We start from the raw sequence: 17,859 nt of genomic DNA on the forward strand, positions 1-17,859 counted from the left end.
CACTGGACCATAAATAGATTTGGTAACACATCGTTTGCTGTGACACATGAAAACGGATCCGTAGCCAGAATTGGTCATCTCCCCGAATCAGCCACAGTTTTTACTGCCGAAGCATTTGCCATTCTTCAAGACAATAAGTCACCGAGGAAAACATGTTAAATGGTTTGATGGCATTTCTATCCTTCACGCCATATAAAACCACAACAACAACAACAACAACAACAACAACACTGAACTCTTACCTGAGCTTATTTAATTGCAACAGGAATAGTACAGTAATTTTTTAATTTAAATAGAAGGAGAACTTGCGTTAAATCCGGTGACTTTAATTTTTTAGTGGGTATTTTATGTCCAAGTTTCCGACTTAGAACTTCGAGCGCATTATTGTCGGGAAATGTACCTATTTTTTTTTCGTTTATTGTTGAAAGATAATATCTTAGATAACAGTTATGCTTAAGGATGATCTTAAGGCTACTAAATTAAATTTGATTAGACGTCTGTAATATATATCTTAGTATGTTTTGTTTTGCAAAAAGAGGACTATATAATAAACTAACAAAAATAAAGAGTTTATATTGAACCAAAAGAAGAAAACACAATATATAATCAAGGCTATTCGACCCTCTTGATAGGCACGTTTTTAGAGGTCTTAAGCTGTCCTCTCTCGAGGGACCAAAGTGTTGCTATATAAGACCCTTATCATCCCCGTCCTGCTATACGGTGCAGAAGCATGGACCATGACAAAAGCGGATGAAAGCACCTTGGGTCGCTTCGAGAGAAAAGTTCTTCGTGTGATCTACGGTCCCGTATGCATCGAAGGGGAGTGGAGGAGAAGATGGAACGACGAACTGTACGGGCTGTACAGCGACGTAGACTTAGCAAGAAGAGTAAAAGTCCAACGACTAAGATGGCTGGGTCACGTAGAGCGCATGGAAACCAATGCTCCGGCCCGGAAAGTCTTCGAATCCGCACCCACAGGACAGCGCAGTAGAGGAAGACCGCGGATCAGGTGGCGCGCACAAGTGGAAGGTGACCTCACCCAACTTGGAGCGCGAAACTGGAGACATCTAGCTAGGGACCGAGCTAGATGGAGAAGTTTGTTGGGTGAGGCCCTAGTTCACACAGGACTGTAGCGCCACCTTAAGTAAGTAAGTAAGTAAGCTACCGAAGTGATAACTCATACAGTTTTCAGCCTATATCGGCTTGAAATTTTGAATATTTCTTGCAAATTTGTTATCATTTGTTAATACAAAAATATGCTTTTATTTATTTTATTACGTCCTCATTTTTGTTCCAAATGAATTATAATAATCATTTAATTTAAGAATTTTGAAAATAAACATTTATTTTGATATATCAATCAAAAATAATGTATTTTTCTTTTCGAAGAATTAAATTGTTTCGAATTTGTAAGGTTTTCCAGAAATTAACTTAATTATAAAAAGATTCGAAGACTATTGTTACGTCTATTCTAAATTTCTCATTTTATTGTAGATTATTGTTTTCTTTTTTTTTCAACTCGATTTCGGTTTCTTTCCTCAAATTCAGTTTCCGTTTGAACACAAGTATTCAAATGGTTGTCGTGGTTTTATTAAAAACTAAAGTAATTCATTAAGTATAGAAATAAACAAAATCTAGGAATGTGAAAAACAAGGAAATAATGAAAAAAATATTTATGAAACGGCTATTATGGTTTGCAAACAAACAAACTTATCAGCCCTAATCAAGTTGCCTCTAAATCTTACAAGGGAAAAAGGAATATTTTATCAGAAAAGCACTGTCAACTAAAACCACATATCTATCCTTCGACTTTGAAAAGGCTTTCGATAGAATTGGGCTAATAATAAATTAATAAAATAGTTTGTCGGAAAAAAATATAGGGATATCTAATATCTTTTTTAATAAATAGAAAATTCAGGAGGGAAACGAATAGAATCTATTCTTCCAACTACCCAATGCATAACGCCATCACCCCTATACTTACTTACTTACTCACCCAACAAACTTCTCCATCTAGCTCGGTCCCTAGCTAGATGTCTCCAGTTTCGCGCTCCATTGGGTGAGGTCACCTTCCACTTGTACGCGCCACCTGATCCGCGGTCTTCCTCTACTGCGCTGTCCTGTGGGTGCGGATTCGAAGACTTTCCGGGCCGGAGCATAGGTTTCCATGCGCTCTACGTGACCCAGCCATCTTAGTCGTTGGACTTTTACTCTTCTTGCTAAGTCTACGTCGCTGTACAGCCCGTACAGTTCGTCGTTTCATCTTGTCCTCCACTCCCCTTCGATGCATACGGGACCATCATAATTGCTTTCGAAGATATTAACACAATATTAGAAAAGCAGCAATTTTAAGATCACTGTATTTATACAGACGAAATTTATATCTTGTGTAAAATCATATATGAAATTAGATATTAACTAATTAAATCGCCAAACAATATCAAGTTAATTTGGACTCCTAGACATGTAGGAATTCAGGTAAACGAGTATGCTGATATTGCAGCTGATTCAAAATATCTTATTTTCTAGTTAACGCAGACATAATCATATAATAAGTTAAGAAGTAGAGCCAGTAGCCTCCGCAGCTGGGTCGTTAATAAAAAATAATAATAATACAAACGTTACAATCTGAAAGCCAAATTTTGATTTGGAAGGAACTCACCAACGGGTATGATACGGCGTTAAGATCTTATTTTTAAATCAGATGCCGTAATAGGTTGTCCTAGTTCCTAGTCCTAGTCAAAAATACCACATCTCAGAACTAAGGTGTTTATTCGTTTTGATCGAGTTGAACTCATTGCAAAAGGAATGGTACAGTCATTTTTTCATTTGAATGGAAGAAGACCTTGCGTGGAATCCAGTGGATCTAATTTTTTAGTGGGTCTTGTACGTCCAAGTTTCCGACTGAGGGCGTCCAACGTATGTATCATTGTTGGAAAATTTACCAGTTTTGTCGTTTGTTGTTTGAAAGATAATGTTTTTAGAATATAGTTATGCTTAGCGATGATCTTTGATTAGACGTCTGTAAATCTACGGACTTATTACAAAAATAAATATATAAAACCAAAAGAAGAAAACGCAATATATAATGAAGGCTCTTTGTTCCTTTTGGTAGGCTACCCTAGATTCTTAGTTTCAAGCCATTGTGATGTTTTCTAATTTTGCTACTAATGGTATTGTAAAATTATTCATTATTTTCTACTACTCTGTAAAAACTGCATTTTTCAAGTAGCCGAAGTCATAACTCAGACAGTTTTCAACCTATCGGCTTGAAATTTTGAATATTTCTTGCAAATTTGTTATCATTTGTTATTAGCAATCATCTAAAAATAGTTTTTATTTTCCACTCTAGAAGTGTGGCAGTAGGCGAAAAACTAGTAAATCGCAAAAATGCTACGTACCTATCTTCTATAGCTGTAAATATATTTAACCAAAGCAAATTCTTTAAAGTGCCGAGATGATGGTTAGTGCATTGGACTGTCATGCTAGAGGTCTTGGGTTCGATCGCTGCTCGTGCCATTTAATTTTTTTTTCAAGGGTACTGCCTCTTGCGAGGAAATGAAAAGTACTTTCTCAAATTAGCCATTCGAATTCGGCTTAAAACTATAGGCCCCTCTATTCCTGACAACACAGGAATGTTGAGAGTCGTAAGACACAAGGCCCTAGTTTACAACGGACTGTTGCGCTTTAAATGTTTTGCGTTTTAAATCATTATGATTAAAACATTACAGTTGAGTCGCGGAAAACTTATACTTCATCGAAAAAACGTGTACAGCCGCAATTTGGAAATAAATCACTTAAAACAAATTAATGTAATGAATTAATGTCTCCCTTTAGTCCTCTAGGGTTACTTAATATACAAAAATTAAGAAAAGAATGGATATTTTTTTTTTAATAAATCGTTAACAAATTTTTAAATTATTTGCAACATTTCTGTTTTAATAAACAAAAATTTAAAACATATTTTTGATTTCTTGAGAAAATTGAAAGCAACAACAATGGGCAGAAAGAAATCCTGTAGAAAACTTTTTTTCGGTGGAAGTTGCTCTTAGAAATAATCCACCTCAAAACATGAGCTCAACATTGTTAAAAATCGTAAAAATTAATAAACTAAAACAAAAAAGTTATTGAAATTTCATATATGGTATATTTTTCTGTGATTAACTCTTTTGTTTCACCTAAAAGTTTCTATTTCCAATAAAAATTAAAAATCTAACACTGCACAATACAATGAATTTTACCAATTTTGTTCTCATTTAATTTATTAGGAAAAAAAACTAAATCTTTTGATTTTTTTAGTAAATAAAATTTATAAATAAAGCCGTTACAAAAAATAGAACTTAAATATGACATTAAATATGAATTAAATAATTTATTTCATACGAAATCAAAAGGCAAATAATTAACGAGGAAAACATTTTAAATTTAAGAAACACCCCCTATGTCCGTCTATTAAGCACCGTTCACACTTTCCATATATTCCTTATACCGCGCTTCCTGTTGCTGTTGCAGTTTTTGTAGTTTTTTAGTTTGACCTTTGCTTATTTCTTTGCCTTCTTTATCGTGAGTTGGTAAGCCCTTTTAAGATAACCCAAGTAAGTCAAAAGAATTAAAAAAATACGAAGAAAACAAAAATCAACTTACATTAGCGTCAAATGCTGAATACTTGTCGGTTTCACCTAAAAACATCTTCTTCGGGTCTATTTTCTTTTGCGCTTCCTTGGCGGCATTGGCAGCAGCTGCTGCTTGTTTTTTTCTCTCCTTTTCCGCAGCCTTTTCAGCTTCGAGATTTTTTTTCGCTTCACGTTCTTTCAGAAGGGTTTCTTTGTCGACAAGCTTCAAGGCAAATTCACCACATTCTCGATCTTCCAAACGAACTCCCAAATTGGGAAGAACTTCATCACGCAAATCATCGCAGAGCTTTAAGATATCAACCGCTTTTAAGGTTTTAGCTTGATCTCGAACTTGATTACGGAACTCAGCCATGGCAGTGAGATAAGACATAACAATTCTCTCAACATCGGCATCATTTGCATTGCCGTTTGCGGAGTTCGAAATTGGAAATCCGATTCCACCACGCGGGGCAGCAATGACACCGAAAATATTTAGCATATCAGTGATGTACAATGCGATCTTACGCAAAAGCAAGGCATTTACTTTGCTGCACTTGTTATCGCGAATGTAGATGTTTGATGCAGAAACTAGATCTCGCAAGCAGTCCAGTGCTGAACGAGTATCAACGTTGTCTAAAGAATACAATTTTCTAAGATAAATATATGTACGTTAGAAAAGCGTTGGATTTAGTAAAAACTTACCACATAAGGCCTCGTAAACTTGAGCTTGAGTCGCATTGTACTTGGTCTGTAGAGCTTCCTCAGCTGGTCGCCATGCATCAAAGTGTCTACGAGGTTTTTCCGTCGCAAAATGTCGTGTTAAGTCTTTGACATTGAGGAAGAATTCCTAAAAAAATAAAACATATTTACTCGTATATAACACTGACATCAATCGTTGTTCCATTGATAACTCACATTCAAAAACTTCTCATACTGTACGGCCATTTCCATTGTGTTTTCTGAATAATCCAAAGTGTCTTTCCACGAGTGCATGAGGAACGCCAATCGCAACTGACTTGCAGTGTGTTTTTTCAGTGCTTGTTGAATGGTAATAAAGTTTTTCAATGATTTTGACATCTTGCATCCGGCTATTGTGAGATGGCCGGTGTGCAGAAAATACTTAACCCACTCGGGGTGATCGTAGGCAGCTTCGGATTGAGCCAATTCATTGTCATGGTGAGGGAATTTCAAATCCACGCCACCTGTGTGAATGTCCATGGTTTGACCAAAAATATCAGAGGCCATGGCAGAGCATTCGATATGCCAACCAGGACGCCCACGTCCCCAAGGACTATCCCAAAATGGTTCACCACCTTTGCTCGCTTTCCACAAAGCAAAATCATTAGGTGAACGTTTTTCAGACAAACGATCTTCGGCCAGCGACAGATCACCTTCTCCTTCTTGTAGTGATTTTGTGTCTCCATATGCTTCAGGAACCAATTTAGCATAATGATGATTTTGTTTTTTATCAAATCCATTCACATCGAAATAAACCGAACCATTGGCTGGGTATGCCAGTCCATTGGCAATAATCCGTTGAATGAATTCTATAATTTGGGGGACATATTCACTAACACGCGTAAGTACATCTGGTGGGAGGATCTGAAAGAAAAGAAGTGCGTGAAAATACGAAACAAAATGGGAATCTGCAAAGTATCATAGGAAAAAGGGTTGGAAAGAGAAAGTAATTGACAATGAAGGCTCAGAATAACTGTGGAAGAAAAAGTGACTTCATTCTGTTGTTTGACTTTTATCATGCATTAAATTTTGAGTCTAGAAGTTTCTATAGCTATATTGGATTTTGAAGGTGAAGAAATAGAAATGCATCTATAATTGAACCGAAAGGGTTCCAAATATCTTTTTAAAGTTGAACTTTTTTCTTTGCTTTGTTGATTACTTTATTTTTTGAAATAATAAAGGGTAAATTTTACTTCTTTAAATTAATATATTCAACAAACCAAATTGGACAAATATACAGCTGTGGCAAAAATAATAGGAACATTTTATACTTAAGGGTTTAACCGTTTTTTAACATAAGTAAAGTTAACATGTCATGAAAAAGTTGTATTATAATGGCAGTTAATATATTGTCTTAAAGAAGTTTCCGAGTACGCAATAAATAGGAGCACTTTAAAAAAATCGGATGCAAAAGTATTGTTTGGTTAAAATAGCAAAACGTTTAGCCTGGAATTGATTTCGAAAGTAATTCTAAGTATTTTGTTAGTACACTAGATAATAATAGGTGCAGTGAGACACATTCCCGAAACTAGGTCCAAGATTTGCAAGAATGTAACTCAAAAATACATTGCAATGACACATCTTTTTATATACGTAACGTACGTAGCACATCATTATGTGCTTGTTTTGGAAGAAAAAAATTGTCTTAAAGCTTACCGTTATTCTCCCACGGTAGTTAGACCGCAAAACAAGCATTTTTTTGGCTCATCTGAATAGGTTCAACAGCAAAAATTGCAGTCTGCGTTGAGTTGCGTGTTAATTGTAATCGACATTTTATTTGTCAATAAAGTAAGTGCGTTTTTCTTATCAACGGCAAAATAAAAGCCTTTCGGCAATCAGGCCTAAGCCGACGACTTATAGCACAGACAATTAAAAGAAGTACAAATTTGGTAGGCAGTTACTTGAAAAATATCCAAAATTATGAAAAAAAAATATAAAAGAAGGAACTTATAAGGCCATATCAATGGCTGATAGACATGCTATCATCAGAGTAGCTTCTAACTCTCATGATTCTGCGTCAAAAATACTGTTGCAGTTTAGCTACAGTGCTTCTCATTTCAAAAGAAAAGAATAAATCAGAAAAAACCATCACTTAACGAAATTGGAAAGAAATTCGTCTACAATTCTGTAAGAAATCCATGCCGTTGAAGTCCGAGTTTCAAAACTTGATTTTTTCAGATGAGTAAATGTTCAATTTCTAAATTGCATTGACGGCTATAATTATTACTTTCCTTTAACATTCAACATAGACGACGAAAGCCAAAAATCCCGTCATCCGAAGTAAAGAATGCCATATCTAAGCTGAAGTCTAATAAAGCCGCTGGAGCGGATGGCTAGAATGCCGGGCTCTTTAAAGCAGCTGGAGATAAGTTGATTAGGAGCATGCACCAACTTATCTGTAAGATATAGTCGGAAGAAAGCATGCCCGATGAATGGAACCTCAGTATTGTTTGCCCGATCCTGAAAAAAGGAGACCCCCTAAACTGCACCAACTATAGAGGAATCAGTCTACTTAACACCGCCCATAAAATCTTCTCTGTCGTAATATGTGAACGTCTACAGCCCATCTTCGAAAACCTGATAGGTCCTTATCACTATGGTTTTAGACCAGGAAAGTCCACAGTTGACCAAATATTCACATTACGGCAGATAGTGGAAAAAACCCAAGAACACCAAATCGACGCCCACCATCTTTTCATCGATTTCAAGGCCGCATAATTCAGCATATACAGGGACGAACTATATAGAGCCATGTCTAGTTTTGGCATCCCTGCCAAACTCGTCCGTTTATGCTGGTTGACCATAGAGAATTCACGCTGCTGTCAAAAAAGGTTTTAGACAAGGTGATGCGCTGTCATGTGATTTTTTTAACATCGTGCTTGAAAGAATAGTGCAGAGCTCACACGTCAACACTAGAGGCACTATCTTTCAAAAGTCTGTACTGGCATATGCTGATAAATTGAGGAGAAGATGGAACGGTGAGCTGTTCGGGCTGTACAGCAACCTAGACTTAGCCAGGGTAAAAGTCCAACGACTAAGATGGCTGGGTCACGTAGAGCGCATGGAAACCACGCACGGAAAGTCTTCGAATCCACACCCATAGGACAGCGCAGTAGAGGAAGACCGCGGATCAGGTGGCACGCACAAGTGGAAGGTGACCTCACCCAACTTGGAGCCCGAAACTGGAGACATCTAGCTAGGGACCGAGCTAGATGGAGAAGTTTGTTGGGTGAAGCCATAGTTCACACAGGACTGTAGCGCCACCTTAAGTAAGTAAGTAAGTATGTGGAGATGCTGGTTTGGCCCCCATATTTCCCTGACCTTAACATAATAGAGAATGTGTGGGACTTCTCTCACGTAAATTATACGAGCCATTAAAAAAGTCTGGTCAGACATTTCGCTTCAATACCTGGAAAAATTGTGAAATTACATTTCAAATCGAAATTACGAGATTATATTAAAAAGAGGTGGCATGAATAGAGGCAATGAATAGATTTAGTCTAGATACCGTAGGAGAATAACGGTAAGCTTTGAGACAAATTTTTTTTCTCCCAAACCAAACCTGGATAACCCTTTTTTATTTTTCAACGTAGTCTTCTTTCAGGCGTATACACTTCGTCCAACGCTGTTCTAGTTTGTTGATCCCTTCCGAATAATGGGATTTGTCCAAGTCTGTAAAGTTCTTCATATTGGGGAAAAAATAATAGTCCGACGGAGCCAAGTTTGGAGAATAGGGGGATGTGGAACAATTTGGAATCATAACTCCAATAGTTTTGCGGTCGCAACTGCTGAGGTATGAGCTGGTGCGTTTTTAAGATGGAAAAGAACTTTTTTGTGGGCGTTTCTCTTTCAGATCGATTTTCAAACGGTCCAATAGTAATGAATAATATTCACCTATAATGGTTTTATCCTTTTCCAGATAGTCGATGAAGATTATTTCTTGCAAATCTCAAAAGACAGTCGCCATAACCTTCCCAGCCGACGTCCAGAACGTTCAGCGTCTGTTGTGCTCAAATGGCTACTAAGAAAATTTTGAAACTACTTGTAAACTGTTCTCCTAAAAGGTGCGCAAGCACCACAATGTTTATAAGCTTCTGTTTAGTCTCCTGAGGAGTTTTTCCTTTCGTAAAGTAATGTTTAATCAACACACGAAATTCTGTTTCGTTCATTTTTTTGACTTCCTCACACAAACCAATAGACCGACCTGGCTTAAAACTTGGTGTGTATTCTTTCAAGACATGCTACTAACTGTAAATAACCTCGATATGCACCAGTAGTGCCATCTGTCAGACTTTGCAGAGACTTTTCAAACGAACCTCATATTTGATTAAATGAAAATATTCACTGCAAATGCTTTTCGAATCGAACTAAAAAAGGAATTAAGTATTTATGAATAACACCTGAAATCAAATTCTTTTGGAAAAAAAACACACCGAGATAGCAATCGGAAAAGCCACAAAGGACCTCATGATTTGCAAGAAAGACTTACAGGGAGATTTTGAGGTGCAAACCTTATTTCATAATATGGCTGCGTACTATGATAGTAAAACCCACCAATGCTTATGAGGCGATCGCATGGCATAGTAGAGGCAAATTACAATCAACTAGGAAATCACTCGAGAAAGTATAAAGGCTTGCATGTACATATATAGGCATTACTGGAGCAATGAAAGAAGTTATCCTTCACCTAAAGAACGCTAAAGAACGGTAAGTGAATCAGCTCCAGGGACCACTGAAGGAAGTTGGTATGAAGAATAACTGTCAACCTTCATGGGGTACCTGGTCAAGTCGCTGTTAAGGGAAATGAGGCGTACTCGTTAGCAAAAATAGGTGCTACAACTCCATTGATAGGACCCGATTTGGAATAGGAGAAAACGTGATTAAGAACTAAATAAAACAATATGAGGAGGAAAAAGTAATACATACATTCGATTCAATATAAAATTAACACAAATTAAGTACTGTCCCTATTACTTCTGCTATAATAGCTGTATGTACATATGTATGTATATTCACTTACGTGTAATTCAGACATGTTCGTCATATTTACGATGTTACTAATCTAATTAAAACTATAACAAATAAAATATCTCCCATTCCCTAACAATATGTCTATTGAGTAAGGTTAGTTCTGGAATTACAAACGAACTAACTTTTGAACACAATCTATACACATTTATTATATTATGACGATTGACAACAACAAAAAAACGTTTATGTCAGTAAAATTACTTGGAAATTATTATAAAACAAAAAAAAAACAAAGTGATTCATTAAATAAACGTATTGAGTTTCTGTCAAATCTTTTTTGAATGTGCTCTATATTATCTGCTTATCTATTATTATAGATAAGGGAGAAGCGATTAATGACATTTTTTTGTATCAATATGTATATTTTTCTAACATTATCGATTTGTTTGGAAACAGAATCACATTCCTAACATTTTTTGAACATGCAACGTTTAATTCTACTACCCTGACAAAATTTTCTCATTGCAAAGATAAATGTATTCTAATTTTAAATTAAAACATTTTTTTGCAACAATAATGAATGCTGGAAATTTTGTTTCAAAAAAGAGAACATAGGGTTTTAAAAATATAAATTATCTTTAAATTACTTCTAAGACAACTTTGTTTTTTGGGATGTGTTTATATACATAAAGGTCGCCTATTGAACTATACGAGGCCACGAGAGAGTTCACTATTATTAATAAAAACAAAGTAAAAAACCCGAATTGCCTGTCATCCCCTCTCATTTAACCTAGTGTCGGAGAAAACTATTCATGACTCTAGAACGCCAAGCAGAGTACAATCTTTTATAAGAATAGATTGATCCTTCACCGAGATCGACAAAATTTAAAGCTGTGCATTATTCGGGTTATAAGGGAATGAATTTGAAGCATGGCATTGATTCAATTGCCAGAATCAATATTAGAAGTAGAAGAGGAAATAATACACAGGTGAGTGTCTAAATAAATAAAAAATTGGGTGGCGCAACAGTCCGTTTGAGAACTAGGTCCTAGTGACTTACAACTCTCAACCATTCCTGTGTGCGAGTAATGTTGTCAGGAATGGAGGGGACCTACAGTTTGTATGCCGAATCCGAACGGCAAATTTGAAAAAGCACTTTTTCATGACAAGAGTTACTCTTGGAGAATTTGTCAATTCCTCGCAAGAGGCAGTACTATAGATGGCATATGCAGGGATCGAACCCAAGACCTCTGGCATGACAGTCCAACGCACTAACCATCATGCCACGGATGCTACTGTCTGTCAAACTTATAAAATCCAGAATCCAACCATAACTTAAAGAGACTTACGGACCTCAGATTTAAAAACTAAGCTAGGTGGATTTCGTGGAGTAGGAATAGGCAGCGTCTCGGAAAGTTCTATATGGTACATTCTATGGTACACGATAATCTAGAAGTTAATGATTATGGTTAATGAAGTGAGGTGATTAATGCATCCGAGACCATCGGGATAAGTGGAGATATTTTCTGAAGCAAGACGGAATGGGATCTATTATTTTTAGAGTCGATGATCATTTTCGCACATCTCCTTTTTTGTGATCAGCGTAATATGTGTGTGACATTCGTTTTTCTAGCCTTATTTGAAACTAAACCCCTACTCATTTGAATATTTAGAATGAAACAACAACAACTTGTGTGTGCTACCACCAAGTTCATAGGCTGGAGTTATAGCTATTTCACGGGGACCAACCCGATCATCAAACTCCTTTAGTGGTGCTTAATCGCTTTATGTTCAATTTAATTTTTTGAAGAACTTTTGCCCGAGCTGGGCTTGAACAAGCGATCTATCGTGTGACCCTACTCATTGTGGTTTGCCTGTGTAAAAATGACTCTCTTTGAATGCCTTAAGGTTCAACGATCCGACAAATAAAGTTAAAATTGGAAATTTTGCCAACTCAGACTTTTGAGATTAAGACACGATATTAAAAACATCCATAAACCTATATCTGTTCAAATCAACAACATTGGAATAACAATTAATTACTCTATTTTAATTCTTAAAAACGTAACAAACCAAGTTCCAGCATTTACAAATTCTTATCAGAAAAATTCATAAACAATGCATGAAAAAGTGTATCATGGGAATTTCCATATGGAGAAACTTATTTCATGCGATTAAAACAATTGCGCGACTAAAAGAAAATTGAATTTATATTTTTTAAGGTTCTGTTCCTACATCTTGGTCGTACACATTAAGATTCTTTAAAAGAGAAAAGAATCCAGATATTGTATGTCATTCACATTTTCATTTAGAAATCATGATATGTACAATTTCAAACGTTTGTGCGATAACTCATAAATGGATTTATTATTTTTTCAACAAAAAACACGACAAAAAGCATTTATTTGCGACGTTTTGATTGCGGATTTCATTATTCTGTTTTATGAATACATCATTTTGCTTCTACTAAACTAATTTACTAAAAGACCTTGACCTCCTTTTGAGGTTTTCAAAATTTAAATTCTTTTGAATTGTGATAGCGATAAGAACTTCAAATTGAACCCGTTTTGATTCCACGTAATATGTGTAATTATTTATAGAATTAAAACTTTCAAAAGGTTGTTGACCTGTGTTTGTATTAATATTGTTTTTGTAACTTACATTCAACGCGCGCATATCGTTATGGAATTCATCCTCCCAGTAACTAGGCAAAGCCTCAAATATGGAATTCTCGGTCACCTGGTCGCCTTCTTTCTTGTCCATCCACTCAGCAATTGGATCTTTAGCTTCGGCCAAGTAATTTAACTTAGCTTCCTCTATTTTATCCGCTACACCAGTCAAGACGGCTGCCTTAAGCTGTTCCACAGCTGCATTCATCTTTGCTAGCGATTTGTCAAGCATGGTTTTCTTGTCAGGGTCGGTGTTTTTGTCACAAGTTTTCTGAAAATCTTCCAGAACAGCTTGCTGGTCAGCCAACACAGCTGTCACAGCTCCAACATTCTTCTTGTACTTTTCGTAAAGATAATTTTGTCGGGCACGCTTTATTATTTTGTCATCGATATCAGTAATGTTCATGACATATTGAATATTGTAGCCAAAGTAATCAGAAAGTACACGTCGAAGAATATCGAAAGATATGTAAGACCTGGGAAGAATTGATGATGATATTTAATTGCAGTGATTAGTCATTCGATGCCGACGACGATGGGTTGTGACAAGAGTTTTGGAGATTTACTTGAAAGTTGCTTCTGTTGTGCTTACCTGGCATGTCCCATGTGTGATGCATCGTATACAGTTGGACCGCAGCTATACCACCGAACATTATTACCGTCCAAAGGAATGAATTCTTCTTTTTGTCTTGTTAAACTATTGTAAAGTTTTAATTTAGGTCGTTCTTGAGTATTTGGCTGTTGCCAAGCTGGCTGAGAGCGTTTCGACATTGTTAGTAATATGAGTTTTATTTACTGTGAGTAATTGAAAATCTAAAAGAGATTTCAATTGGTTTTGGATTAATTTAGTTTAATTAAATAGAATTTTCTAAACTTCGATCCGCACTAAAATCCACGTTTGTACATTTGAAGTTATTTTTTACTACAAAAAGCACGGCACGGCTGAGAAATGTCAAAACAGAGGATTTTTTTTATAGACAATTCGATACTCGTTTTATTTAACCAGTGAATGCAAAATTTCCAAACTGGCTAAACACAATAAACGCGACGATAAACGCATCACTTTGTATATCAATATTGTAAGTGAATTATATGAAACCTACATGTTTTGATAAAATAATTATATTTTTGTAAAATGTGCCCTAAAAATTACCAAACAATGTGTTTTATGCTCTTTAGTGCCCGTCGGTTTAATAAAACTACGGTTTTTGACTAGCAAAGGCTTTGTTTATATTTCTTCTAGCTTAAACTAATACTTTTCCTTAACTTTTTATTAGAAGGATTGTTAAAGTGAGTTTAAAAAAACCAGTATGTATAAAATAGGTCAGATTATCACCACTACTACTATATAAAGTTTTTCAAATTACTTGCAACTCTACTCAAATCGAAGTTTGCCAGCTAAAGATACTTTTTTCACAAAAACTGAGTTCGATTTATTTTTCGGTTTTAAATACATCTAGGTTCCCAAAATTGAGTGAAATGAAATCTAAATCGAATGCAATTGTTTTCAGGATTTTATCATTCGATCGGTTTCATAACTTCGAATACATCACTCAATAAACAAATTTTTCACTGTCATAATCTTTATAATTTCTCGTGTTTTTTTTTATTTGTTCTATGCTTTTAAACAAAATAAATATAAAATATTAGTATTTGTATTTTCATTTTGTTGATGCACATAACATCAAACGATGGTGGAACGGACATGGATTTCAAGAAAACAATAAATAAAACCTGTGGTGCATTCGGAATGCTTTCTAAAGTGTGTAACTCCAGGAAAATAGCTCTCCGTACCAAGTTAAAGTTGTTTGAGTCCAACGTAAAATCCGTAAAATCAAGTGCTTGGCTGGCTTCTCGAGAAGGCTGCAAATTTTTGTCAACCGCTGTCTACCTTACATCCTGAAATTGGTGGACACAAATAATCGAATAGAGAGAGATGGAAGGAACTGCTTACCAACCTATGTTCCGGAAACGAAGAAGAAGATTCAAATCACACTAACTAAATATGGTCAAAATCAAACCACTTGCAAATCGCTAAAATCCAAATGTAAAACACGTAAATTCACAATTTTAAGTTCGATAAGTGAATTTCAGAACTCCAATATGTTCATAGAACCTAGCTAATTTAATCAAAAACAAACGGTTATATATTTTTGATGAGCACCTTATTTCATTATAAAATTTTGACTTTGCTATTAAGTGTAAAAATAATATCATTTATTTGGCTGTCTCGGAATGATTCGTTGGATTCGATTTGTTTGAAAGATGTGTTTGTAAAATTTACAGAATTTGCTGTCAAAAAATAACACGGGCATAGCAAAGACGAAAATCTAACTCTGTCGAGTTGCACAAGTCATGAGTCATGATTTTTAAAAATCGTTCAATATATGTGAGCGCCATCAATAAATAAATAGGGATCACCATCAACACTTGTACTTGTAGCTGTAACGCATAATCGACTAAGCGTGTATTACAATGATCCACAGGCCTTCTCACATCAACAACGCTTCCACCCTCTTTAAATGTATCAATGATTATGACATACATACGTAAAAACTATCTACTTTTGAATAACCCTTTTATATAAAATTTTAATAATTTTAACGCTTTGTTCGATTGCACTTTTAATGACAGGAATTGACAGGTGTCATTTGAAATAACTAAATAAATATATGTGCTTCAAAAAAGAACTACATTTCTTCACAAACATTTACATATCTATAATTAAATTCTTTTGTTTGCAAGAAGTTTTCAATGAAGTAAACATTTAAGAAAGGTAAGTGTATTTAATTTCGTACGTCTTACAACAAATTTCGAATGTAGCATCACCTTAATTGATATTTCCACTGTTCAGTGCATTTGAATTCTTGCCGTCTGATAACACTACTAATCCATGCTGTCACATTATATGTCATTTTTTAACAAAATCAAAATGCACCTTAGTAAAGAAAATGAAAAATAAATATTAATTTGTTTATTATTTTGAGTTTCACCTAGAAAATTGACTAAATTAACAAAGTTTTAACAATACAAGTTAAAAAAAATGGCGAGTAGTTATGAAATTCCTAGTTGGTTAGTTTGATAACTTGATTTAAATACATACAATTTACTATTTGCGCTAAAATTTGTTTTGTGATATTATGTTTCTAGGGCCGGGAAGCCACCAACTGGGCTTCATTTAGATGTTTTAAAGGAAGACAAATTAGTCCAAAAGCTAATGGTTGATGAAAAGAAATGTTACTTATTTGGTCGTAATGCCCAAATGAATGATTTTTGCATTGATCATGCATCGTGCTCTAGAGTACACGCAGCGTTTGTGTATCACAAGCACTTGAATATAGCCTACTTGGTTGATTTGGGATCAAGTAAGTGAACAAGTAAAGCCATATGTTTGGCTGTTTGGCTTTTAAATGGTTGTGCAAAGTTTTTATTTTTGATTAAATAAGAATGGAATAAGTTCCATAGGGTTTAAGTGAAACTGAACTCATATTACTGACTTTCTTCTTTGATCCAGCTCATGGCACCTATATCGGCACATTGCGTCTAGAATCGAATAAACCAACTCAATTACAAATAAATATGACGTTTCATTTTGGAGCATCAACGCGACAATATATTCTCAGAGAAAGACCATCAGCGGGTCATAGGTCGAGCATCATAGAAGATCTTCCACTGAATGAATCCAGTGATGGGGCATTGCTGGGCCTACCCGAGAGTCAAACCGAATTAGACGTAAAGTTTACATACAATCCACAAAATATTTGATAAAATTATGTATTTTTAGAACCTCACCGAATACAACACTGCTCATAATCGAAGAATATCAATGTTGGGAATAACTGACGATAGTCTTCGAAAGGTAAATCAAATTCCAAATACATATTTACTTCTTGTTCTTTATAATCTTTTTCTCTCTGTGTCAATTTAAGAGCGCGAATAAATCACAAAGAAAACGCCGAAGTGTTACTTTCAACGAAGAAGAAATCGTTATCAATCCCGAAGATGTCGATCCGAATGTGGGACGTTTCCGTAATCTTGTCCAGACAACGGTTGTGCCAAGCAAACGTATGCGCTTTGAGCCCAATCAAATAGGAATATCCTCTAGTCTCGTTAACCACTCTAATGCAAACGATATGAAACATATGCATCCGACTTCGAATACCCCACAATTGTATCAAGACCTTCCCGAAGCTCATGATCAGAGCTCTAGTCGTTTGAATAGTGGGAATGATTTTGACATAACACCAATTGCAATGGGTACAAAATTGGGACTTCTTCTACCAAACCCTGCTCCGGATGTAACGCCAACTGTTGCTGAGCCTGCAGTTTCTAAGCGAAAAATACCCTTTCCAGGAGGAGCAAATGGTAATTTAATTTTTCGTTTGTTTTATTTAAAAAAAAAATTAATTGTATTTGCAATATTTTAGTACAACGCTTTGAGGATCATTCAGTGCTGGAGAATAGCAATGAACCGCAGAAGAAAAAATACGCAAAGGAAGCATGGCCTGGTCGAAAACCTATGCTTGGACAGTTGTAATATTTCGTCTTGTATTATTAGTGTGTTCTTTTTGCGGAAGTTTTATTTTGTATTGCTTTGAATTGAATAAAACAAAACAAACAAATTAATTTGGTTTTTGTTTCCATTTTATTTATATGGTGATCACTCGTTGTTATTTTAAGGTAGACACTGCACTTAAGCGATGAAGGCTATCAAGTGATAACACACGACGCAAAACAGCAACAGGTGAAGCCCGCAGTAGGTTTTAGATGATCTCCAATCTACCAACTCTTGATTTCGGTGATCAACAGGAATTCAACAATGCCAATTCTAAAGGACTTTCCGAGCCGTTTTCTTTTGGGTCAATCGA

The 17,859-nt window shown here is 35.5% G+C and overlaps 2 protein-coding genes across 2 annotated transcripts; one reads left to right on the plus strand and one right to left on the minus strand.

Annotated features, from left to right (window-relative positions):
• Window positions 1–4,284: 4,284 nt before the first annotated feature.
• Window positions 4,285–13,927, minus strand: LOC129940578 (cysteine--tRNA ligase, cytoplasmic). The gene is made up of 6 exons (XM_056048959.1): window positions 13,584–13,927; window positions 12,984–13,467; window positions 5,529–6,215; window positions 5,316–5,460; window positions 4,645–5,246; window positions 4,285–4,578 (listed from the first exon to the last, which is right to left on the minus strand). The coding sequence occupies exons 1-6, from the start codon at window positions 13,760–13,762 to the stop codon at window positions 4,453–4,455; spliced, it is 2,223 nt and encodes a 740-aa protein (XP_055904934.1). The 5' UTR covers window positions 13,763–13,927; the 3' UTR covers window positions 4,285–4,452.
• Window positions 13,928–15,903: 1,976 nt separating this feature from the next.
• LOC129940583 (nuclear inhibitor of protein phosphatase 1) lies at window positions 15,904–17,617 on the plus strand. Its single transcript, XM_056048966.1, has 6 exons — window positions 15,904–16,063; window positions 16,142–16,356; window positions 16,506–16,723; window positions 16,776–16,850; window positions 16,921–17,356; window positions 17,419–17,617. The coding sequence occupies exons 1-6, from the start codon at window positions 16,035–16,037 to the stop codon at window positions 17,526–17,528; spliced, it is 1,083 nt and encodes a 360-aa protein (XP_055904941.1). The 5' UTR covers window positions 15,904–16,034; the 3' UTR covers window positions 17,529–17,617.
• Window positions 17,618–17,859: the final 242 nt, after the last annotated feature.

The sequence above is a fragment of the Eupeodes corollae genome, chromosome 1 (genome assembly GCF_945859685.1).
Source record: "Eupeodes corollae chromosome 1, idEupCoro1.1, whole genome shotgun sequence".
NCBI lineage: Eukaryota > Metazoa > Arthropoda > Insecta > Diptera > Syrphidae > Eupeodes > Eupeodes corollae.